Here is a 24,823-nt window from a genome sequence, read left to right as displayed (position 1 = left end):
ACCAAGGGAGTAAGGCTCCTACGGGCTCCGAGTTCGGCCCTTAGCCGAACACTGCACCGGAACCTTCGATGGTTCCGGACTCCGGCAGGCGGTCCCCCATTAAGGGGGGCCAACCATCCGTTCCGGTGTCCTCTATCCAACCAGAGGCACCGGACAACTTGCTGGAAGCGCTTCGCAACGCTTCCATCGATGAAGAGCACCACACTATCATGAGTGCGGTGTCGAGAAGGTTCAGTCCACCAAAAACGGACTGACCGAAGCTTGCGCTAGCCTCCTAACAGGCTTTGAGGTAAGCAATCAAAATATAAGAAAATATTACCGCATAGATAGTAGCCCCTGATGCTCTGCTCGGCATTCGCGAAGAAAAGCCGAATAGAGGATCAAATGATAACTTAGGAGTCTAATTAGAGTATGTATATGTGTATGTGCAGGCTTCACTGCTGGCCGTTGCCGCACGTACTGTGGAGGTCTCTACACTGAAGCGGGACCTGAAGTGGTCCGAGGACGAGCTCAGCCTTACCAAGAGGCAGCTTGAAGAGAGCAAAGGTAAGAAATACCCATGTCTATATAGTTAAAAAGAAATTCAGTTATAAAATAATAGGATCATCATGGGTTTGCCAGGGGCCACGACCGAAGTGGCGACCCTGAGGAAAGCGCTGTCCAAGGCCGAAGACAAAGCGGCCAAGGAGTGTATTGAGCGGGAGAAGCAAGAAGCCCGAGTAGGCGAGGTGCAGCAAGAGCTCGAGGCTCTCGCAAAAAGCACGAGTCCTTGGAGCTTGACTCTAAGACGCGAGAGTCCGAGCTCGCGCAGGCGCTTGAGAGCGTCCAGAGCGCCAAGGCCGAAGCACACAAGGCCCTCCAGGAGATTGACGCGGTGAAGAAGATAGCGGCGGGTAAGGCATTCATTATGCAAAGCAAGCACATGAAGGAGACTTTCCTTTTTCTTACCCGAGTTCGGAGCTCTCCAGGAGCGTTTGCAGATCTTCCCCGCAGTGTACTGGATGCCGCGGAGTTTTACTGGGCTGAGGATGGGATCTCGATGGAGAAGTTGTTCTGGTCTCAGTATACTGGGACCGAACACCCCGTGCCCTTGAGCGACTAGCTGAAGCAGTTGGTCGAGCTTCACAAGGCGGCCGAACAGGCCATGAGGGGCCTTATAGTCCGGATGTGGCCTGGCGAGCCCCTATCCGGCAGATACATCGGTCTGGTGAGGCGGCTTGTGGAAGCCTGCCCACGGCTTGAAGTCCTCAAGCGGTCCGTCTGCATCGAGGGTGCACGCTGGGATTTTGCCCGGGCGAAGGTGCACTGGGCGAAGCTGGACGCCGTGAAGCTAGTGAAGGAGGGGCCGCCAGAGGGCAAGGAGCATCGCTGCCCTGAGAATTATTATGAGAGTGTCCTGAAGGGTTCCCACCTAGTGGCAGATGAGTGTGCCAAGGATGTAATTTTTGAATGAACATGCTCATGTGATCCTGTAATATGAAACGAGTTTGTTTGCGCCATGCGACGCTTTCTTAATTTAAAATATTATCTTCTGTGCGGCCGTTTATAAAATCTGAGAGTTGGCCAGTCATCGGCTTCTACCCCCATGTAACTAGTACTGGGGTGTTCGGGATAAAGTTGAACACTCTTTACCCCAATTTTGGGTCCTTCAAGGGAGGTGTTCAGCACAACGAACCAGGCAATCGGACTATAATGCTTTATCACTCTCACTTAGCCATAGAAGTCTATGATTTTAAATTTTGGCGAAGCCCCTGGTATTCGGAGGGCCGAATTTGGGGCGTTATACACGCCTAAGCCGGACAAGGCCGACTCCTTGCCCAAAGCGGAAAAAGTCTTTAAGGACTTGAGACCTCTCGAACAGCGATCAGTCTCTCGCCTTATCATGACATTCAGTTTTTGGCTTTATCTACTGAGGTGCTCATCCGGAAGAACCGGGACACAATCGCAGTAGTTCTCCCACCGCTACCTTAGCCGATATAGCAGAACGTAAGGTACCAAAGCATGGGAGCCGGGCAACCCAACATTTGACCAAAGACATGATTCGGAGCTGATGCATATAATGCTATAAGTTTGGGGTGCCGCACTGTCGAAAGTGTTCGGACTTCTTGCACCGTATTATGGGGTAAACGAGAACCCCTGGCGAACTGACCGTACCCGAACATGCGGGTGCGGATTGTCGTAAATGGACATATAAGAGAAACAGAAAAACTTAAATAATGCAATGACAGATTAATGATATGCATTGTTATTTAAATAATACGTTGAAGCGTACTTGGTACAAGTAGTGCAATAAGCATAAAGTAGGACAGTTCGAAATGTCCTAACCCAGGGCAAGCTATGCATAAATAGTGAAAAGCGGGTATATCAATTATTACTAGAGACCACCTGGCGGTTCCCGTGTTCATCTTAGCTTCTTGCCGCCTTGGTTGTTGCTTTCGGAATGTGTCCGGCAATCGTACTGCCGGAAAGGGCTTCCAAAGAGTTAGGCCCTGAAAGAGAAAAGGAATGACAAAGGTATACAGCCCCTAGTGCGGTTAAGACACAATGAGGGGCGTGTCCTGATCGTGCCCCCGTCTATGTCCATGGTATTTTCAATGCATAGTTATGTATGCGCGGCACAGATTTCGTCGCTTCACTGGGACTGGAACGGGGGCCAAATTGCTAGACGAGCTCTGATCATGCCAGGCGATCCTGTTGCAGCTTGTTCCGGACTCGCTTGAAGGTGTCCGGGGGCTGTGACGCCGAATGAGTGGTTTTGCTGGGTTTGATCCTCGAGGGATCGATACCCATTTTCGCACTGTATCCTGATAAAGCAGGTTCAGGCTGTTGCCGCCGTCCATAAGGACCCGAGTGAGGTGAAATCCGTCAATGATGGGGTCTAGGACCAGTGCGGCGGATCCGCCATGACGGATGCTAGTGGGGTGGTCCCTGCGATCGAAGGTGGTCGGGCAAGCAGACCATGGGTTGAACTTTGGGGTGACGGGCTCCATCACATAGACGTCCCTTAGTGCACGCTTCCGCTCCCTCTTGGGAATGTGGGTTGCATATATCATGTTCATCGTCTTCACTTGTGGGGGAAACCCCTTCTGTCCTCCTGTGTTCGGCGGCCGGGGCTCCTCCTCGTCATCGCTATGCAGCCCCTTGTCCTTGTTTTCGGCATTTAACTTGCCGGCCTGCTTGAACACCCAGCATTCTCTATTGGTGTGATTGGATGGCTTGTCGGGGGTGCCGTGGATTTGACACGAGCGATCCAGTATGCGATCCAGACTGGACGGAGCCAGAGTATTTCTTTTAAATGGCTTTTTCTGCTGACCGGATCTAGAGCCTCTGAATCCGGCATTGACTATCGTATCTTCGGTGTTATCGCCGTTATTGCGGCGCTTTGGTTTGTTACGATGCTGCCTACCGTTAACATCTTTGGTATCCGAGGTATCCGGATTCCTCGATGTGTTGTTGCTGCGAGCCAGCCAGCTGTCCTCGCCCGCGCAAAAGCGGGTCATGAGTGTTGTGAGGGCTGCCATAGATTTCGGCTTCTCCTAGCCGAGGTGGCGGGCGAGCCACTCGTCGCGGATGTTATGCTTGAATGCCGCTAGGGCCTCTGCATCCGGACAGTCTACAATTTGGTTTTTCTTAGTCAGGAACCGTGTCCAGAATTGCCTGGCCGATTCCCCTGGCTGCTGGGTTATGTGGCTCAAGTCATCAGCATCCGGTGGCCGCACATAAGTGCCCTGGAAGTTGTCAAGGAATGCGTCTTCCAGATCCTCCCAACTGCCGACGGAATCTGCTGGCAAGCTGTTCAGCCAATGCCGAGCTGGTCCTTTGAGTTTTAGTGGGAGATACTTGATGGCATGTAGTATCATCACCGCGAGCCATGTGGATGTGAAGGAGGAAATCCTCAATCCATACAGCGGGTGTGCCATCGTATGATTCGATATTTATGGGTTTGAAACACTCCGGGAATTCATGATTTATAACTTCATCAGTGAAGCATAGGGGGTGTGCGGCGCCTCTGTGCCGGGCTATATCCCGACGCAGTTCGTAAGAGTCTTGTCTGTTGTATTCGGCCCGGCCGGATTTACTCTTGGTGTATCCGACGCGACGATCATCGTCCCGTGTTGGCGCGCGTGCCCGTGTCCCGTATATTGACCTTGTGATTTTTGCCTTGCTGTCCAATATGTCTCGCAGGTCCTCTGTGTTACCCCGGGCCTTAGTATTTTTGATTGAGTGGCGACGAGGTGTGGGCTGAACTTCAGGCTGAAACGCCTCTCTGGCTCGGCCGCGTAGTGGCCGGTCAGCCGCATCGTACACTAGTGAATGAGGTTTCAATGCTTCCTCCTCGAGGTGAGGTAGCAACCTGCGTTTTGGGTAACTCTTGGACGGGCGCTCGAGTTCATGCTCCTCGGCCGCAAGGACTTCAGTCCACCTGTCTGCCAGCAAGTCTTGATCAGCTTGAAGCTGTTGCTGCTTTTTCTTCAGGCTATTTGTCGTGGCCATAAGCCGGCGCTTGAAGCGCTCTTGCTCGACGGGGTCCTCAGGCACGATAAATTCGTCGTCGCCGAGGCTCGCCTCGTCTTCGGAGAGAGGCATGTAATTGTCCTCCTCCGGTTCTCCATCTGCTGCCTGCTCTGGAGGGCTAGCTTGTTCGTCCTCCAGCTCTACATCATGCTGGAGGGGATTGTTGTTGTCTTCGGCGCTATTCGGAGTGTTATTATCTCCTATGCCAGTATCACTGTTCTTGCTGTGGCGGGACTTAGAGCGGCGCCGCTGACGTCGGCGCTTGGGTTGCTTCTTGGAGGGGTCATCCTCCGCTGTCTCGTCGACATTGCCTTCTTTGGGGGTGTCCACCATGTATATATCATATGATGAGGTGGCGGTCCAACGCCCTGAGTGCGGTGGTTCCTGTACGTCTCCGGCTTCGTCGTCCATACCGTCGAAGTCTTCGGAGTCGAAGTCGAGCATGTCGGTTAAGTCGTCGACAGTGGCTACTAAGTGGGTGGTGGGTGGGCAGCGAATTTCTTCGTCGTCTGCATCCCATTCTAGCCAGACATAGTTCGGCCAAGGTTCTCCTGACAGGGAGAGAGACCTTAATGAATTTAGCAAGTCGCCGAAGGGCGAGTGCTGAAATATATCCGCGGAGGTGAACTCCATGATCGGCGCCCAGTCGGATTCGACGGGCACGGATGTGAGCGGCTCGGAGTCCGTGGCCGGAGATGAACCCAGTGGTTCGGCGACACGGCTCTCGTAAGGGGTGAAGTCAGTATCTGGCTCTATCGCCACTGAGAGGGCGGCCTCCATGGCGGGGTCTATCCCTCCGCTCTTGGATGGCGCGATTTGCTCCGGATTAACGACCGGAGTAGTTGCGAATGCGATCTCACGAACACTGTCCGACGGCAGAGTTACATCATGCTCGTCGCGATTGTGCGGCGCGTCGGACATGGGCTCGAATTCGTCGAAGATCAAGTCTCTGCGGATGTCGGCCGCGTAGTTCAAGTTTCCAAATCTGACCTGATGGCCAGGGGCGTAGCTCTTGATCTGCTCCAGATGGCCAAGCGAATTGGCCCGCAGTGCGAAGCCGCCGAATACGAAGGTCTGTTCGGGGAGGAAAACCTCGCCCTGGACCACATCGCTAGCGATGATCGAAGGAGCCATCAAGCCTTATGGTGACGACACAGTGGAACTCTCAATGAAAGCACCAATGTCAGTGTCAAAACCGGTGGATCTCGGGTAGGGGGTCCCGAACTGTGCGTCTAAGGCGGATGGTAACAGGAGGCAGGGGACACGATGTTTACCCAGGTTCGGGCCCTCTTGATGGAGGTAATACCCTACGTCCTGCTTGATTGTTCTTGATGATATGAGTATTACAAGAGTTGATCTACCACGAGATCAAAGAGGCCAAACCCTAGAAGCTAGCCTATGGTATGATTGTATGTTGTCCTACGGACTAAACCCTCCGGTTTATATAGACACCGGAGGGGGCTAGGGTTACACAAGGTCGGTTACAAAAGAGGAGATATACATATCTGTATTGCCTAGCTTGCCTTCCACGCCAAGTAGAGTCCCATCCGGACGCGGGACGAAGTCTTCCATCTCGTATCTTCATAGTCCAACAGTCCGGCCAAAGGATATAGTCCGGCTGTCCGGAGACCCCCTAATCCAGGACTCCCTCACTCCCGATTACACACCACCAACATTGAGCATTCAGCCTCCAAGATCATGATATCCTTTATTTCTATTAAATCTTCATCCCTCAGATTTTTTTCCAACCATCCACCTCAAAAATGTTATTTCTGATTCTATCATTGTCATTTTCTCTTCTTTTGCATTGTAAATTCTCTTCGACTCCCCTATTGACTCTTCCCGCTCCTTTAGGTCCACCATAATTTCCAGCCATGATATCCCCTTTCAACCCTGGCGGTGGACCAGGAAACCCTAATTGTTCAGGTAGGTGACCGTCAAGTCCCATTTGGGGCAGAGGAAGGCTATTTAAGTAACGGAGAGTGCCAAAAAGCGCATTTCCAAAATACGCTTCCTCCACCCCAATTCCAAGCCCATCAGGGTCAAAATAAGGTCAAATATTTGGCCCATGATTACCAGCTGACCCTTCTGAAACCCCAGGTCCATTTTCACCATCAATTTTTGCTCCCTCCTAGTATAGTACCTTTCTATACCAAAATTATTCACAACCAATTCACCAAAATCTAGCATATCCTCTAACCAGAATTTAGGGATAGCCGGAAAATTTACCATCAATCATATGATCTCTAACATCTATCCCACAAGTGATTTTCCTGTTCAAATTTTCCTCAACAAAATTTGTATCCCAATCATATAAATGCATAATAGAGGGACAAGGTCGGTGTTCATTAGTTTCTTTATTCACGGAAAAAGCAAAAAATATCTAATACAATATTCTTCATCATAAAGTCTAGGTGTATTCAGTTTTCTATTTCTGATTCTATTGTTCCCCATTCTAGATTTAGAATTACCAATCCTCTCCTTACTAGAACATAAAGGAGAATGCAGATGTTTTGGTAAGGAATCTGACTTGTGAAATCTGACGAGAACGCAACCTCCTCGTCGAAATCCTCACCAGCAAGTAGCCAGAAGTGGTTACAGGAAGGGGAAACCCCTACTCCGCCGCAACGGAGAGCAAGTCTGAGCAGGCGAGGAGATCGGCGAGGAAAGAGCGGTGCCCACCGCGGCGTGTGTACCACCTCTCTTATCGCCTTCTTCCGCTTGCTAGGCTCGTCGTCCTTAATGAGGATCGGTAGGTCCTTCGTTCCCGGTGTTGGAAAAGCCATCACCACCCCCACCGCGAACTCCACCAGGCCTGGAAGAGCTCGAATGCGAGAGAGAAATGCCGCCCACATCCGCGCCTACACCGGGCCTGTCTATTTCGCTTCCTCCATGGCCCAAAGCAATATCTTGAGCGGTAGCTTCGCCTTCCCGTCGGGGAAAAGCCTCTCGTCCTCTTCCACACTCAGATCCTTTCATATGCCCATCACCTCCTTGGCCATCTCGCTCGAGTTCGCGAACCACGAGCTTGTCTCATGCAGCCTTGTCATCTTCAGCACATCACCGCCAATGATCCTCACCATACGGGCCTCCCACTCTGTCATCTAGGTCAGGGTGGCAAGGGGAGCTGCGACCGAGCATGGATGGAGAGGATGAATCAAAGTGACAGGGGAATCACGGTGCAAACGAAGAAACCGGCGGGAGCTACAACACTGGGGAGCAGTTAATACTCCTCTACCCAAGCGTGGAGTCATGGTGTCGCCCTCTCCTCTCTCCTCGATTTGCGAAACATGCAATGTATCACCCTGCACCACACCAACCCGTGCAACGTGACATGAAAACTGGATTTTCATACCTTCTCTTACCTCCTCACCGTCACGTCCCGCCCGCACATTGAGCCATCGACAATCCGGTCGTCCTCGTTGAGCAGAATCAGCTGACGAGAATCACCTCGCCGGAGAAGGATTCCATGGTGGTAGACGGACAAACTCGCCGCCCTGAGATCGGCAATGCAGAGCACCGACAACCGCATGTCATCCGAAACTGTGTCGCGGGAAAGCGTGTCCATCTTTTCATGAGGTCACCGTATACATCTCCTTATTCGCGAGATGTCGAAAAGAATATGCCTCCTTACACTAGGATTTGATCCCGACGAGCCGGTAGTGCAACCGTCCCCGATGTTGATTTGTTTTGCAAAAATATTTCGGTTTCACCGTCGATGTAGATTTGTTGCTAGAGTGTTTTCCATTTGTTGCGGCCGAGTTTTTTTTTTCTTTTTCTTGTCGGTGAACACGTCTAACTCACAGCACCGCGGTATCCGTGGGGGCAAGCGTCGTGTCCCAGGTCGCCACTGTAAATTTAACCGCAATACCGCACGCTGATGCATCACAGTACGTGCGTGGTGAGTAGATTCCACGTCGAGCCGGACAAGGACGTCCGGCGGGGTCGGAATCTCCTAGAGCGGCAGTACCTTCTAAGCTCGTCTCCAAGCTCCAGACCAAATGCGTTTATGCGTCGATCAATTGCGCTCCCTGATTCGCGCGTACGTCGTTTTTAACTTTCGAGGTTTTTCCCGCCGTCTCCGAACGTAACCGGCGAGCCCGTCCCCATCCCTCCCATGGCGCAGCAGGCATTGTTGGATCCTCCCGCACTCAACCTGTGGTATACTTAAACTACGTAGTAATTAAGCAAGGCAAGTTCCATGGCGACAAGGAGAAACAGTGACGCCACCTTTGTCTCCTACCCAACCCGGCCATGGGATGATGGGATCGACGCCACACGCATTTGCACCGCACCATCGCAGAGGTCCAAATTAAGCCGACCAATCACCTCGGTCGATCGGAAGGAACCCTGCGGCTTCGAGCCCTGGATTAATAATAAAAATGCTAACAACTTGGCGCCAAAGCAAGCTGGCTAGTCGCTCACGCCGCCAATATACAATGCTATACAGAACATGGTTGGCCTAGGATACGTACATGCGGTATAGAAAAGACGCCGCGAAGTTGAACAAGTAATCGAAGCCTACGAGGCTAGCTTACAACGACCGAATAGTGTATGCATATATATGTACGGTGCAAGGTTTTACTACTCTATTTTCTTGCGAGAAGCTAAGCATCATTTTGCTCGCCGTTGGATCTGGTCAATGATCGTGGTTAGGTTCATCGATCCTCGCAATTAGAAGGTGACGCCGCTTTGTTTCCACAGATGATGGAGAAACTTTTTTTTCTTTTCTTTTTTGTGGGCAGATGATGGAGAAACTTTGTCACGGCTCAACCGGTCACCGTCTCCTTTTAGCAACAAGGAAACAACCGGCCAATAGAGCTGCTTTGCGATGCCCTACGTACGCAACACAAGAAAAACATTACTTTTTGGAAGAAGAGGAAGAAAACCCATATTGCAACACGTGCCCATTGATCTAGGCCAAGAAAAACAGTCGCATGCCGACGTTTGCAGGTAGGAGTATTGTTTTTCCCCTGGAAAGTAAGTACAAGTTGGCAAATTTCCTAATGGAATGCGCAACGCAAATTCCTACGAAAATGGGACCACTAACATAGAAAAAATCCCTACGAAAAGTCGAAAACTATGGACCAGTAAAATTCCCAAGGAATTTCTCTCAACCACATAGGACCTAAATTTCCCCCATCCAAGGGAAGCAACCATCACATGGATTCACCTTGATGCCTTTTGGCCCCTATCTATCTCTTCTCCATCTGATCTGGTCCAGAGTCCCCCCCCCCCCCCCCCCCCGGTACCATCCAGATGCATCGTGTTTAAAATATATATCTTTGATATATTATGGAACTTTCATACTATGTGAATTTTCATTCCAAGTTATTCATGTACCCTTATTTTTAATAGCAATTTCGGTTTGTACTCCGATTGTTGTGACTGCAGCTCGATCTTGGCACATTCTCAAATGGATGTCAAAAATGATTTCATGAGTTTTTTCTATATGCAACCACCTATGGGTATTGAAGTCCCTGATGGTCATGTTTGTCGCCTTCGAAAGGCCCCCTATGGAAAAAAAAGCAACCACCTCGTGCTTGGTTTGAGCGGTTCAGCTCTATTCCAAAGATACCCAAATCTTGTTGTTTTGAGGGAAAACAACACTTTACCTTTTTTTGAACATGGATAGGCCCAGACTTCCATTCATTTCAAGAGCATATTACAATGTTAGTTACATAGCCATCGATGTTGGCATTCTAGATAGTTTGGACAACCTGGAAATGGCTATCATTTTGAATTGAAATTGTATAGCAAGAAACGGGCTCATTTGAAGAGTTGAGAGTCTGTTGAGTATAGTTGTGGGCCCATTTAAATTCCTAGATGTATGGTAAATCGAGGGGTTCGTCTGTGCAACCTAGATGAATTCTACCAATAAAGCCCTGATCTCCCACATCACATTTTTTAAGATATATTCATGCCAACAGCCACCTTGGTTAGATTGAGGGAACCAGACAGGAAGGTGGCCTGTTACAGGGAAATGAGGTTGCAATCTTGGCTCCAAAAGGTAGAGTTGATGCTTCGGGCTAGAGGGGCGGAAGGGTGGCAGCAGAAGAAGCCTGAACCTTGATCTTGCGGGTTCCCGAGCCACTAGTTGACATGAGAAAATTGTGGATTCATGTACCTGTAACACCAGCAAACATGGAATCCTAGTGTTATTGAATGTAACATTCGAGAAGACTTTTTCCCCTCAATAAGATGATCAAAGTAAATTGCAAGTCCCTGCAATGGAAGAGAGTGTTGCGCTTGAACTGACGCATCCCCATGATCATGTACATCTTTCAAGAGGGCTTCGCATGATGAAATGGCCCTCTCAGCTTGGTGTGCCTAGTGAGGAACACACATTTTCCTAGCAAAAATGCAATTAGTTTAAGATTTCCACAAACACCATAAGAATGTTTCCTTTAAATTTCAATGGTGGCATGTGGGTGATTCATGGATAGTAGACTCTAGACGATGATTTGTAAGGAGACATGGTTTTCGGTAAGAAGATTAGATCTAGTATACCATGGGTGGTTGAACCATGCAACTCTAGCAAAGGAAAATGAAAGAAAAAGACGCAATTATCCTCATGTTGATTACACATGCAACATTATTTATCTGTATGGATAGAGAATCTACAGGCTCTTATACATGTGGATGGTGCTTTTAGAAGGAGCCTAATGGCAAAAATTTAAACTCTTGGCGTCATCTACTTATGTTTCCAAACCTACTTGAGAAATTTTCTTTTACCAAATTGCATCTTTTTCTTCAAAGAGGGAGGAAATAAGATGATTGTTTCACTTTTTTGACTTGAAGCCCAAATATCTTTCCCTACCCCTACCAGGATAAATAAAGTTAGCAAGTCAAAATAAAACACTTTAGTTCTTTCACTCGTAGGATCAAGTGACAAAGAAATAGGGGAAAGAAACAACAACTTGATTGAAATGTAGGTGCAAAATAGTGGAGCAACTGCAAGAAATGTTTGAAGGGGGGGGGCTTGCAAGAATAGTTGCATGGATATAGCAGACATAGGAAAATGTCTTGACCCTAGAGTGTGCCGTTCTAGAGCCTGGGTTCATCTACTCCCACCCATGAACAATAATTTCAAAAAAGATCAAAATTCGTTTAGCACCGTAGATGCTCTAGGCACTAGGTGCGTGCAAAATTTGTTGGTGAAAGAACATTTGAGGAGAGCTCATAAAAAAGTAAGAAGCTTTGAAAAAAGACACTATTGAGAGCCAATTTTTTTCTGGGAGCTCCTCAAATGTCCATTCATGATGAAATTTTGCATGCACCTGGTTCACTTGAGCATTTTTACGGCAAAAAAATTCATTTTTTTTACTATGTTTTAAAATTTACAATTCACCGGGTACGGATGAGGCTGGGCTCATACGTGGATTACCGCTTGATAACACTCCTACACAAACTAGTTTTAACTAAAAAGAGGTTCAAGTGATATTCCTATGGAATGGAGGCATGGAAATAGAGATATCACCATTCTTTAGCCCTCCGTTGGGTTGTAGGATTTTTGTAGGAACGGTATAGGATAGGATTTTTGAAAGAAAAATTTCTTTGGAGCTCTTTGGTTTGTAGGAATGAATTCCTATTCCTATGTAGGACAGAAACCAATCCTTCGCATTTCAAAGAAAAAAATAACCAAGACTCAACGGAAAAAATTCATATCCTATATTTCAAATGACATCTCTTTCCCTATAAAAATTAAGCAATTTTTCCTATCCTATGAATCAAAGTATAGGGATGTAAACGGATCAGATCGGATAATGCCTTCCCCATACCTTTTACCATATAATTTTGTCGGATTTGGAGCGGAGCGGATAATGAACGGATGTGGATTTTATAGGACTACGGATTCGGAACGGACTCAGACCGGAAAGTATTGGGCCATAAATGCAATGAGACATGATTTTTATTTCTACTATGCAAGCAATATGAACATAATTATTTTATCCGACCACATAACACTAAGAGTGACAAGGATTTATACTAACTCGCACCAATACGACAACAATTTATATGCGGTGATTCTAGTTAGTGGGGTAATTGGATATTTGGGCTTGTTGATTGACCTAAATTTATCATATGATCCTATTTGATAATCTCGAATAATCCGCAAAAAATACCGGGTAATCCACATCCGTCGGATATTATCAACACCGTATCTACTGGATATCCGGTTGACCAAAATCCGCATCTGCATCCATATATGGTGGATTCGTGCATATGCATACCATATCCTTTGAAATGGATGCGGATGCGTATTCGTTACATCCGTACCAAAGGAGGCCTTAGGTTTAAAGGACATACAAAAAATCTTTGAAATTCTAAGATGCTCTCAGCAATTATAAGCAACCGCAGGGACCTACATGACAAAGCTTCAAAAAGAATATTGGGCCACTCCCCATCCCCTCCCTCGCTTCTTCCCATCACACGCTCCATTTCCGAAGAAAACAGAGCACAGAAAAAGAAAGGATTTTGATTTGCTCTCGTGCGCCTGCGGCGTCGTCCACAACGCCAATCTGGGCAGCACTCCATCCTCTCTACATAAGCGGCTCCCCTCCACCATCCCCTTCCTTTCCTCTTCCGCCTCCCTCTCCTGGCCGCCGCCTCTGCCCCCCCTCCCGCTGCCGCGGCGCCGCAGCCCAGCGTCGCCGCCGACGCATCCGATTCCTCCCGCCGCCTCCGCCGCTCCCGTTCTTGGCCGCCGCCGCCCCCTCGTCAGCAATCTCGGACATTCCTTTTCGAGGTATGAGCCTTTTCGCCATCCAGTGATGACCTCTGCAAATTTTCGGTACGCCGTGTGCGCACCGCCTAGATCCGGCCCTGGGCCGGGGAGGGCCGTGAATTGATCCTTGCTGCCGGTTACACGGTTCGGTATGTCGTGTAGTTGTTCGGTCTGTTATTATTTTATGGCGAGATACTGTTCACAGATCACCTTTGTTGAGCTGCACAGGTTTTGCGTGGAAATGGAATTCTCGTTCAGGATTCCTAGTTTTTGTGTGTGTTGGGGAATATCTCTGCAATGTTTTGCTGGTGATACACCATCCGTAGGGCAGAAAAACCATAGGTGTAAACGATATTCTTGGAATAAGAACATCTGTGTAAAGAGATTAAAATCAAGCTTTTGCATTTACAGTTATCCTGTTTGCACCGCCTTTTCTGTTTGGAGTTGCAAGTAGTAATTAACATCCCATTTGACCGTTCCTGTTGGGTGAATCTTCGAATGATCCCCAATTTGAGCTACCAAAGTGATTAGGTCATTAGGCATCTCTGTTTGACTATTAGCTGAAACCAGATTCCATTTTGCTTGGGGTGAGAAGAAAGTAGAATATTCCTGTCCTATGCGTTTTGCAGGTGCCTTAGGTGTAAAGTGTCCCTATCTAGTCCTACAACAGTGCAGTTGCATCAAGTCATCTCTTGCAGATATATGCTGTTTCTTTTCTCGCCTTTTTCCAGTCATTGAGACATGGTACTGATATTCTTCTTCTGGTGTTAAGTAACTGCCAGCAGTGACTACTCGCCATACTGGGAAAGAATTCTATGAGACCAGGTCTCACGCGAGACCCATCCTGATGGATGACACGTGGCATTCACAAATCACAAAGCACCCCCCACCCCCCACTTAAAATCAGGGGGAGAGAGATTAGATGCTTTGTGATTTGTAAATGCCGTGTCATTCATCAGGACGGGTCTCACCTGCTAACCGTGAGACCTGGTCTCATATAATTTTTTTTCCCCCATACTGAGTAGATTGACTTGTGTTTTTCTATCGAGCTATTAGAGCAACTCCAACACGCCGACCCAAACGGACGCGTCCGCTTTTTCATTTGGGTCAGCTGGTGCGCCCAACGGGAGGCCAACCCAAATTTACCCGCGTGCAAAAAAAAAACACGTCGCAGAAATAAACATAATAAAACATTAAGTGGCCGATGAACCACCGGCCAAAGTCCACTTAAAACATAATTAAGCATTAATTAAAACATAAAAAAAAGTCTGCGCCCGCATGCTGCCCTAGACATCCGCTTGCCCTTGCCCTTGCCATCGCCATTGCAGCCGGTGAGGTCGACAAAGACGGGAGCCGGGCCAGCACACCCGAACGCTGCTTGGTAGGCTGCCAGGGCAGCCTCCTCCGATGACTAGATTCTTGCTGTTTCATTTAACTGTTTCATATGTAGTACCATTTCACTTTGATCGATGAAAATCATTTTGGAATTCTATTCTCTTTAATGAGACAGTTGGAATTTTTCTCTATGTACTTAATATGCGCTAGTATTCAGTAAGAGGGGCCATACTTTCGATTCCTTAAGTTTAGAACAGATTTCAGAGACCTACAATTCAAGTTTTGTTTTTGAAATGACATGCAATTCAAATCGTTGTCTTGTCCCTATCCTTTAGCAAAAGTTGACATTATGTCTCAGGTGGTAGCAGTACATGATTGAACAGTACCCTACAATACTTCAACACTAATTTAATATATTCCTTTCAGCTGTATATCAATTGAGTTTGTGCATTATGTTGACTCATGATCATTGATTGACCATTGTCCTTTCCTTCTCTGCAGCCGTGATTCAGTTGGTCAGATAAAACCCTGGTGTGATTCCTCTGAAGTTTAGCATTGTCGCTGCTTTGAGAAGAAACAACTTTATCTCTTTGTAGAGCACTGGAAAATGGATCGTAGAGATACTTCAGGGTTTGTCAGTGGTGGTTGCAAAGATAACTTGTACTGCTAAATGCCTTAGGTTTTCTAACTTGGTAGTTTCGTTGACCATTATTTAACCCGGAAGTGAGGCAAGCTTGGGCACTGAGAACGATGGACCCCAGGCCCGGGCAGTCAGCATTTACTATAAGTTTCTCAAATCCGAAGGCCATTGTGAGCAAGTTCCCTGTCGCCCCCGTAGCCAGTCACCCCGCAGACAGTAATAGTCAACTTGATGTGCAAGCTCACGATTATTTGTACAACCAACCAAGAGGAACCAAGAGAAAGTTCGATGGCTTGTCGCTTGGCCTGGGCAACTCATCAAACTCAGATTCCAGCAAGCAAAGTATGCGTGCTGGCTGCACCATATCTTCTCCTAAGGGTAGTGATGAAGGTTCTTCTGTTGATTTGGGCTTAAATTATCTTACGCTGGGCAATGAAGGTACTTCCAGGCTGGATAAGCAGGCTAGTGATTTTAGGAGAACTTCGGCGAAGGCTGGGTTGGATCTTGAGTTATCTTTGTCTGTTGGACCATGTCAATCTGCTATTACTGGCCAAGACCTAACTTCAGCAACCAAACAGAACAACCCATTTCTGCAGCCATACATTATGGACTTGGTCCCAAGAGTTGACGAAGGTTCTACATCTCTTCATCGACCGTCTGGTGGTCAGTTCCTTAATTTCCTTAATAAGACTGCAAGGATGACTGGGTTTTCTCCAAGGCAAGTTTTATCAGGCAGCTCTAACCAGAGTCAGGGTCCAGCTTCACTGCCAACATTGCTCCAACTACAAGAAAGTCCAGCAACCTGTACTTCTGGGTCTGTTAGTCCACAACATCGCATCAGCAGCACAAAAGTTTGTTCATACCCAGGATGTAGAAAAGGGGCCAGAGGTTCGTCAGGGCGCTGCATTGCACATGGTGGGGGGAGAAGGTGCCGTAGAGAGGGATGCAACAAAGGCGCCGAGGGCAAGACCATCTACTGTAAAGCTCATGGAGGGGGACGGCGCTGTGGGCACCTTGGGTGCACCAAGAGCGCTGAAGGCCGTACTGATTTCTGCATAGGCCATGGCGGTGGTCGGCGTTGTATCCACGACGGCTGCAGAAGAGCAGCAAGAGGGAAATCTGGCCGCTGCATCAAACATGGTGGTGGAAAAAGGTGCCAGCAGGAGAACTGCACAAAGAGTGCGGAAGGACGTTCAGGCTTATGCATTGCCCATGGAGGCGGACCTCGCTGTCAGCATGCTGGTTGCACGAAGGGTGCACAGGGAAGTACTGATTTCTGCAAATCTCATGGTGGTGGCAGAAGATGCACGCACCCTGACTGTACAAAGGGTGCTGAGGGAAGCACGCCATTCTGCAAAGGGCATGGAGGAGGCAAACGTTGTTCGGCTCAAGGCTGCACAAAATGTGTGCACGGAGGTACACAGTTCTGCGTTGCGCATGGAGGTGGCAAGAGGTGCGTGGTGGAAGGATGCACCAAGAGCGCCAGGGGTCGTACCGATCGCTGCGTTGGTCATGGTGGGGGCAAGAGATGCGTATCTGTTGGGTGTGATAAGAGCGCACAGGGAAGCACCGACTTCTGCAAGGCACATGGAGGAGGCAAGCGTTGCACCTGGGGTCATCCTGGCTCCGATCTTGGAGTTGGCAGCCCTCCCTGTGATCGCCTTGCTAGAGGCAAGAAAGGCATGTGTGTCCATCACAACCCGCTCCTGGACGATGACCGTATCCACGGCGGCCGAACGCTGGCGGCTTTCAGCATTACAAGCAGCGCTGCTTCCCTTGATCGTCGGAGCCACCCTGCAAACTCGGAAACCAGCAGGCGCAGCATCTCCACCATGCTTCCAGTGGAGGCTCCCGGTCGTGCGCCTCTTCCTGAGGGCCGGGTGCACGGCGGTAACATCGTGTCATTGTTTGCTAATGGTCTGAGCTTCGGGGAGAACTCCAGCAACAATGCCGAGGCCAGTACCTCAGCGCCTCGCAGCTTCAAACCTGCCAAGGAATTCAGCGCCTCTGGTCGCAGCAGCTGGCTCTAGCGCCCAAGGCTTTCCTCCCGCCCGACCTCCGTTTCGACATGGTTCGTTTCGTCTGGCAAGTGTCTCCTGCTCCTGCCCTCTGGTGTGAAGAAAGGCCGCGGTATGATTGTGTGAAGTGTTTGTTGTCTTACTTATGGATTTGTATGTATTAACTGCCCCTCTGTAAGATAGATATAAATAAAAGGGGTTGGGTGTCGAAGTGTTAATTAATTTTAGGTCTTGTGTTGAAGGTGTGTTCATAGTACAGTGGTCTACAGTTATGCATGAAGAATTAGCCCTGTATGAGGTTCCTCCCATCAGTGGTCTATAGTTATACAACATTTGGGTGTAGTAAATATTGGTGTTGCTGCTGTTGTATACAAACATATATTGGGGGCGCTTGTGTGTGTGTTTGTGTGTGTGAAGTTCGTTCTGTCCATCTGAATAATAAGAAAGTTATGGTTGTGATGGTTGTTGTATCTCTCATCCTATGTGTCAGGGCTAGTGATTTTATCCTGCATGCGTATATATGCTTCTCAGTTCTCTCAAGGCAGAGGCCGAATGTTTGCTTGTCAGAAGATATTCCATTATTGTATAGAAGAAACATATTGAGATCTGTAAGGCATACATGTTTTTTTTACTACAACAACAACAATAGAGCCTTTAGTCCTAAACAAGTTAGGTAGGCTAGTGATGAAACCCATAATATCTCACAATCAACTCATGGTTTTCGCACATGGTCAGCAAGCTCTCACACAACCCTATTAATGGTTAGTTGTTTGGTGACACTCAGATCTCTTTTTACGGACTCTTTCCATATCAAGTTTGGTTTGCCTCGGCATCTCTTGACATTATCAACACGCTTTAGCCAGCGTGCTATACATTGGAGTTTCCGAAGGCTGCGCTGGATATACTCAAAGCATCTCCGACAATGTTGGATAAGCTTCTCTTCAATCGGTGCTACCCCAATTCTATCTTGTATATCATCATTTCAGACCCGGTCCTTTCTTGAGTGGCCACACATCCATCTCAACATGCGCATCTCCTTCACACATAATTGTTGAACATGTTGTCTTTTAGTCAGCCAACACTCAGCGTCATACAACATTGTGGGTCGAATTGCCGTCCTATAAAACATGTCTTCTAGCTTTTGGGGCACTCTCTCGTCACAGAGAACGCCAAAAGCTTGCGCAACTTGATCCATCCGGCTTTGATTCGATGATTCACATCTTCATCGATATCTTCATTCTTCTGCAACATTGACCCCAAATATCGAAAGGTGTCCTTATGAGGCACCACATGCCCATCAAGGCTAACCTCCTCTTGCCTAATAGATTGTGATTTGGAATATTATGCCCTCTTTAGTTGTTTGGATCGTCACTTGTTGGTTCAGGAATAGCTCCTCTGCTCACTCAGGCTTTGAATTATTTGCCGAAGTTAAGTATTACTCATCATACAGTACTTTTTTTCAAAACACCACCGTACACTGCACGTACAACGCGTATCTACATATCAGGCCAGCCAGTACATAGCCCTGCAATAAAAAATATTATATATACACTGAACTTCACATCGTCATCAGTCATCACATGATAGTGCAGTGGGATCCAATGCTCGCCACTGCCTCACTCACTCACTCACCGGCATCCCCTCTGAAGAAAAGGAAAAACATAATTCAAAAGTGTTGGCACATCCTGAAAGTCCTAGTACTTCTCCTTTTTCTCCCTGGTATTATACTCTTTGCAGAAAAGATGGATCAAAAGTTGCAAGGGGAGAAAGGGCAGCGAGAGAATAAAGGACTGCCCACTACTGAAGCAGGCAGACTTTATTTTCTTTTATTTCTTACAGAGATGATGGTGTGAAGAACGATTGTTTAAGATACGATTGCTTCAGCAACGACTAGACTCATCATGCTTTTCTAAAAAAAAATCACTACTCATCATGCTTACTACACGTGGATCCAAAAGGACATAAGTGCAACAATTATTGGAAGTAAAATCCACTGACCATGCTGGTCCAGTCATTACCTTTTGCAGCCCCCCTAGCTCAGCTAAGTGGTACAGGCCAGCTTAGCAGTATGAAAGACATTGAAAGTGGCATTATTGTTCAGGAGTATGGTTTTGTGGTTTCCATGATTTCAAGAACAGTATGATTTCATATCTATGCTTTCACAATTCAGAGTATACAACAACTCTAGTGGTTCTAAAGTCTAGTTCCAAAAGCACGTAATTACGCCTGAGATACACTTACTTACGGGGGAAGAAACAACCAGCAATGGTTTCATAATCCTGCCAGCCTGGCAGTTCCAATGGAAACCATCAGGTCGACTGAAAAAGGAAAAGAGAAGAAAAAAATCTCATGTGTCCAAATCCATTTTTCCTTGGAACTTGGCATGGTAAAGAATTGATTGGTTGCAGAGGATTGTTAGCTTGACACCAGTAATTTTAATGCTAAAATAAATATATATACAGTAAGAATTCAGGACCATGTTTGTTTTCATCATAGGTAAAAGGAGTGAAGGGAACACAAACTGGTGAGCAGGGAACCATTATTCAGATGTCCATTCCGAGTTTCCCAGTACAAGCAAGGCATTCTAACTCCTGATCATGATTTGTACCCTTAACAGATGTGCTATTCTATAATCGAGTCTCTAAGGCTAAAAGAAGAAAATAGATAGGATAACCGCAGCCAAATAGTGTGCAATCCAACCCCAAGCTCGCATTTCCTGCAAACAGAAATCACAACGTCAAATCAGGTTATGATAATGATGTGGTATCGTCACACACCAAAGGTAAAGCAAGAAGTTCAGGATCATTTCTTATTACACAATACCCGGAACCGAGGTGATTTTAATAAACACAAGTGACAAATTATTCTAGTAGGGTAAAGTACAGGAAGCTTGTTATTCTAGATAGTTTGGTTAAAAAATCCCATAAATTATTTGCAGGGGAAGTGTTAGAGAATTCAGAACATGAACTTGCAGATCAATACCTCGTTCAATTATGCACTACACTCATAACAACAAACTACCTTCGAAGAAAGGGATTGACAATCATCCAATTTTTTTGCTAGGCATTTATTAGTGCAATGAAATTGGCTTAGCCCAACTGGGTAAAGAGGTTCCATAATAGTATGAACGGAAGGGAAACTTATTCGGACCTTATTGGCATTTACATCGTTTTAGAAGTAGGCAAGTTAATTTCTTGTCATTGTCTACTTTATGGAGGATCTCAGTATTTACTGCTCTGCCTGTGTTATTTCTATTTAGTACAATTGAAGTTCTTCTTTGGACAACATTGGCACCAATACAGTTTGCCAAAGAACACATTCATCCACAACACTGACAGGCCTTGGTCGTTAACGAACATATATTCCAATGTTCACGACCTGGATAAGGACAGCCAACAATCAACCGCCACATTCATCCCATGTGTGAATGACGGAACCCCAGCAGACCTCACGGCGTCACGACCTTGAATCCTTCCGCCAAGACAGGGATGGTGTTTTTTTAATTGGTTTTCTTAGCTAAGTATCGAACTGTAATACTGATACTGTGATACAGATGCTGGACAGCTGAAGGTGCCATGATCCATAATGCATGGAAGAAATTAAATTGATAGGGCCCCCTTTTTTTGTTAAAGATGTCATGAGGTTTGGACTTGAAAGCTATGTCTGATTGACTACTGTGCCCTTTTGAGTGGCAATTGATGACTTTAGAACTTCTGATATCCACCTCTAATCTGCTATGAAGTTCATTCATAAATGTTGAGAAAGTGGATTACTGGAGCAAAGACCTTACTATAGTATAATCCAATAACCATCAAACGAGACAATACAATGAAAACAAAGACTAGTGGGCAAACAAGTAGATGGGCGAGAAGTAAATGCTTACCTTAACTGACAGCAAGGATGCGGGTGCTGATGAAGGTAATAGACCTGAGTAACCGATATCATATGAAATCCTTCCATCTGGATTGAAGAGCCCATAGTGCTTCTCAGTAGGATCTCCATTCTTCAAGTTCTCATTAAACAAGGCAAAGATGTATGCTTTGACCGGTATCTTTGGCTTGAGAGGAGTTCCCTTCCTCAAAAAGAGCCTCTTACGGAGGTTGTAATTGTAAGTCCTTGCATTCGCAACTGATGCTCCTGCTTGATTTTGATCTCCACTAGAAGCCCAGCCAGTCTCTGCCACCCGGACTTCCATGTCATTATAACCAGCAGCCTGCAGAGCAGCGTAAGCTGCATCTATCTGAGCATCAAACATGTTGTCATAGTGCAGACTAGTATTCGGATCAACTACTCCAGGGTTGGGCTGAAAGAGAGCATAATTAATGTCGATCTGCCCCGGATCAGTTAAGTAAGCCAAAAAGGGGTATGCATTGACATAGAAAGGTGAGCCGATCCGTGAAAACAAGTCCAGCAGCGGTTTCATATACACCATGACTTCTTCCTTGAAAACACATGCAGAGGGCGGATAGGAAGTAGCGAAAACAGCTTCAGAGTGAGGTGTGAAAAGCTCAATTTTGTCATCCAGATGCAGTTTCTTGAGACCATCGTACATATTCTTAACAGCTCCAACGAGCGGAGCGGCCAAGCTCGGATCGCCTCCCAGCACCTCATTCCCCACAGTGATTCCAACGATGCGTGTCTGAGAAATGTAAGGCTGCACGTTCTCATTCAGCCAGTCAATCGCGACGCTCTCATTTGCAGCAAAAGCATTCAGCAACCCATTGTGGACAGCAATGACCAGGTTGAGCCCTGTCCCTTTGAACGCGTCGAGCACGGTGTGATCTTCATTATATATCTTGACATTCCTTATCTTGGACTTCCTGAGGAGCTCAACCACCTTGTCCGTGGACGGGAGGTTGTTCGCTATTCTCCCGTAGTTTATCCCGTATGCCCCGACAAACGCGTCAGCGGGTCGATGATGACGACGACCTGGTAAACAGCAAGCACCAACAGTCAAATCTCAGTTCGTGACACCAAAGCCCGTGGTTATTTTGCTGCAAAAGCCTTACTCAGGTGGACAGTAAACTTGATGTATGAATTGACGATCTAGACAAACAACACTGAATTGAATTGGATAAAAAAAACACCGCGTACCATGTGAGGGGGACGTGAGGAGGAGGCAACAGAAGAGCAGAAGCATCCAGTGAGCGCACCGGCGCCGACCCATGACCACCGTCATAGCAGGCCCGCCGCAATCCGTCGATCCGGAGCAAGAACCAGGCAGAAGACGGGCAGCAGAGTGAGGAGCGGCGTCAGGAGGGCAAGCAAACCGCGCCGTGCTCGGCAATTTGGTTCCAGGCCGTGGCATGGAGCCGGGGCGGCAACTTCCATAGACGGGCTGGGGCGGCCGCTCCGAGGCCGGGCACCGGCGGCTGCTCCCCCCCCGCCCCCGCGCAATCTTGGCGGCCCTCTCCTCACCGCCGCCGTAGCACAGGAGCAGGACGGCGAACTTGCCAAGAACGGAGAAAGAATCAGCAAGAACAACACCAACCAGTCCGCCTGAACCCAGCCCAGGACAAGAAGGAATCTCGGCTCCCGCCTGGCGCTGGCCTCCTAGCACTCAGCCCCACCCGGTGGCACGTACCAGGCGCTCCGGCTCTACTCTACTCTAGTAGCACCGGGGAGCAGAGTGCATAGCCCAGTGCAAGTGGCGCCCTTTTCTCCAGGCTAACCTCTGCTTCGGCGGGGGGTTAATAAGGGTTTGTTTGCTTAGCGACGAGGAGATCGGGAAAAGTTGGGAGACGAGACGAGGCGAGGCGAGGCGGGGTGGGGACGAGGTGGATTGGCGACCCGACGAAGGGGACGCGGCGGAGGAGGGGACGGACGGAGGGCGGGTCACGCCGCCGGCCCCGCGTCGCAGACCGGATTCGCCACCGCAACGGCCGGGAGGGAGGGGAAAGAGGGTTTCCGTCTGGGAGGTTTGATTTTTGAAACGGAAGGGGAGGAGGAAGGGGGGTTAACCGGGGCCGGCGGCGGTGGTGGTGAGGTGCTCTGTGCGTGCGCGTTTGTCGTGGACCGGTGGTGGACGGCGGACGCGTCTGCTAGTCCTTTTGCGGTCCTTTTGCAGATTGCCCCTTCGAGTGTGCCTCGTGTCACATCTCTCTTCTGTGGTCGCCTCAAATTTCTGAGGATCGGTCAATTATGCGATTTTCTTCTTCTTTTTTCTTGGGAAATTATGCGTTTTTCTTTTTCTCCTTTATAGAATCTGAATGTTTTTTTCTTTTTCACCTAAAGGATCGGTCAATTATGCTCACATGCATGCACATATGCTCATAAGCCTGCTTCACCTGTATAATGTTGGCATGGTTTTAGGTGAAATGTCTTATGAAATGCGTGTGCTTATGAAGAGGGTATGGGTTCAAACTTCACCAAGAACACGATGTAATTTTGGCGGGGGTGTTACTGTGATCGGTATTGTTGTGTGTGCTTAAAGAAAGTTGTAAGATGCATATATAACCCCCGATGGGGTCCATCGCTGCGACATGCGGAGCTAGTAGATCATTTAATTATATATTTTTTGTCTAACAGCATTTTACATAAAAAATTAAAGTTGCAGCGACGAAAAAGTTGCAACGTGGATGCAACTAGAGCTTACAGTTCGAAGAGAAACAGCGACTTTTTTGCAATGTTTCTATCAAAAAAAAAAAAGAAGTACCTAGGTAACCAACTCGATGACGTGTTGATCAACTAATCAAAGGTTAGTGATCGTGCGGCTAGCATCAACTTCTTTTGTTTCTTTGCTGTTTCTACTTTGTGCTGTATGCTCGCCTTTTTTTGCAAGGCCTTCTTTTTAGATGTAAGTTGCCATCCCGTGGTGAGGTGCTGCTTTAAGCTGTGGGTTGTGGTCATCACATTCACACACCTAAAGTTCCTTCTCAACAAGTGGCAAAAAAGACTTGCTGATTGGCTTAACATATGAAAAGGATACAAATGAGGAAAAACATCTGAATATTCTCGTCCTTTCCCATTCACCAATATAGAACACCATAAGAAATTGCTATTGTTACTTTCTCGAGTGTTTGTTGAACCCCAAGACATCTTAAAACGTCCTTTTAAGTAGGATGGGAATTTATTTTATTTTATCTTTTCAAGGAGTATTAAAAATGCCGATTTGTATATTATAGATACAGTCATGGAGTAGTGTTTTTCTAAGCGGAAGTTTTATTGATTGAAGATATGCTTACAATCCAATTTGAGGAGCTCACCGATGCAAGTTAAAACTAGGATGCCAATCGTCAAACCGAGGGATGGACATTCATCTTGCCAGTTGAGCTCGTTCATGAGCAACGAAAATCACAACCTCTCGAGACATCGGTGGTGAATGCCTTCTTCTCGTTTGTGTGTCATGTCTACGTAGGGCCCTGTGTACAATCATGTTAGATGATCGTAGTCTTGTGGGCGGGTTTCTGCTAATTAACCGGTCAATTCTTCTTTACGGTAATAATAATTCGGCTCGCTTCAGTGTTTGTAGTCGTCGTTGGGTGGTCTATGAATCTGGACGTAATTTTTATTATTTTTGGTGTTCGTTGTACTACCATGATTGAAGATGAATAGATCGACAGTTTTCAGCAAAAAAAATAAATGACA

The 24,823-nt window shown here is 47.4% G+C and overlaps 2 protein-coding genes across 2 annotated transcripts; one reads left to right on the top strand and one right to left on the bottom strand.

The window, feature by feature from the left end:
- Positions 1-12,938: 12,938 nt before the first annotated feature.
- LOC125521594 lies at positions 12,939-17,711 on the top strand. Its single transcript, XM_048686652.1, has 2 exons — positions 12,939-13,264; positions 15,080-17,711. Exon 2 carries the CDS (start codon positions 15,329-15,331, stop codon positions 17,246-17,248), a length of 1,920 nt encoding a protein of 639 aa, XP_048542609.1. The 5' UTR covers positions 12,939-13,264; positions 15,080-15,328; the 3' UTR covers positions 17,249-17,711.
- Positions 17,712-19,669: 1,958 nt separating this feature from the next.
- LOC125521596 (glucan endo-1,3-beta-glucosidase 14-like) lies at positions 19,670-23,251 on the bottom strand. Its single transcript, XM_048686655.1, has 3 exons — positions 22,331-23,251; positions 21,120-22,165; positions 19,670-19,952 (listed from the first exon to the last, which is right to left on the bottom strand). Exons 1-3 carry the CDS (start codon positions 22,542-22,544, stop codon positions 19,884-19,886), a joined length of 1,329 nt encoding a protein of 442 aa, XP_048542612.1. The 5' UTR covers positions 22,545-23,251; the 3' UTR covers positions 19,670-19,883.
- Positions 23,252-24,823: the final 1,572 nt, after the last annotated feature.

The sequence above is a fragment of the Triticum urartu genome, chromosome 7, assembly GCF_003073215.2.
Source record: "Triticum urartu cultivar G1812 chromosome 7, Tu2.1, whole genome shotgun sequence".
In the NCBI taxonomy this organism is placed as follows: domain Eukaryota; kingdom Viridiplantae; phylum Streptophyta; class Magnoliopsida; order Poales; family Poaceae; genus Triticum; species Triticum urartu.
This window is presented reverse-complemented; position numbering and strand designations above follow the sequence as displayed.

Coding starts and splice junctions, on each gene's coding strand:
- LOC125521594 (XM_048686652.1), top strand. CDS start 15,329: ATGGACCCCAGGCCCGGGCAGTCAGCATTTACTATAAGTTTCTCAAAT.
- LOC125521596 (XM_048686655.1), bottom strand. CDS start 22,544: ATGCCACGGCCTGGAACCAAATTGCCGAGCACGGCGCGGTTTGCTTGC. Junction 22,166..22,330: donor CCTCACGTCCCCCTCACATG/GTACGCGGTGTT, acceptor GCTGTTTACCAG/GTCGTCGTCATCATCGACCC. Junction 19,953..21,119: donor CATCCTTGCTGTCAGTTAAG/GTAAGCATTTAC, acceptor TTCTGTTTGCAG/GAAATGCGAGCTTGGGGTTG.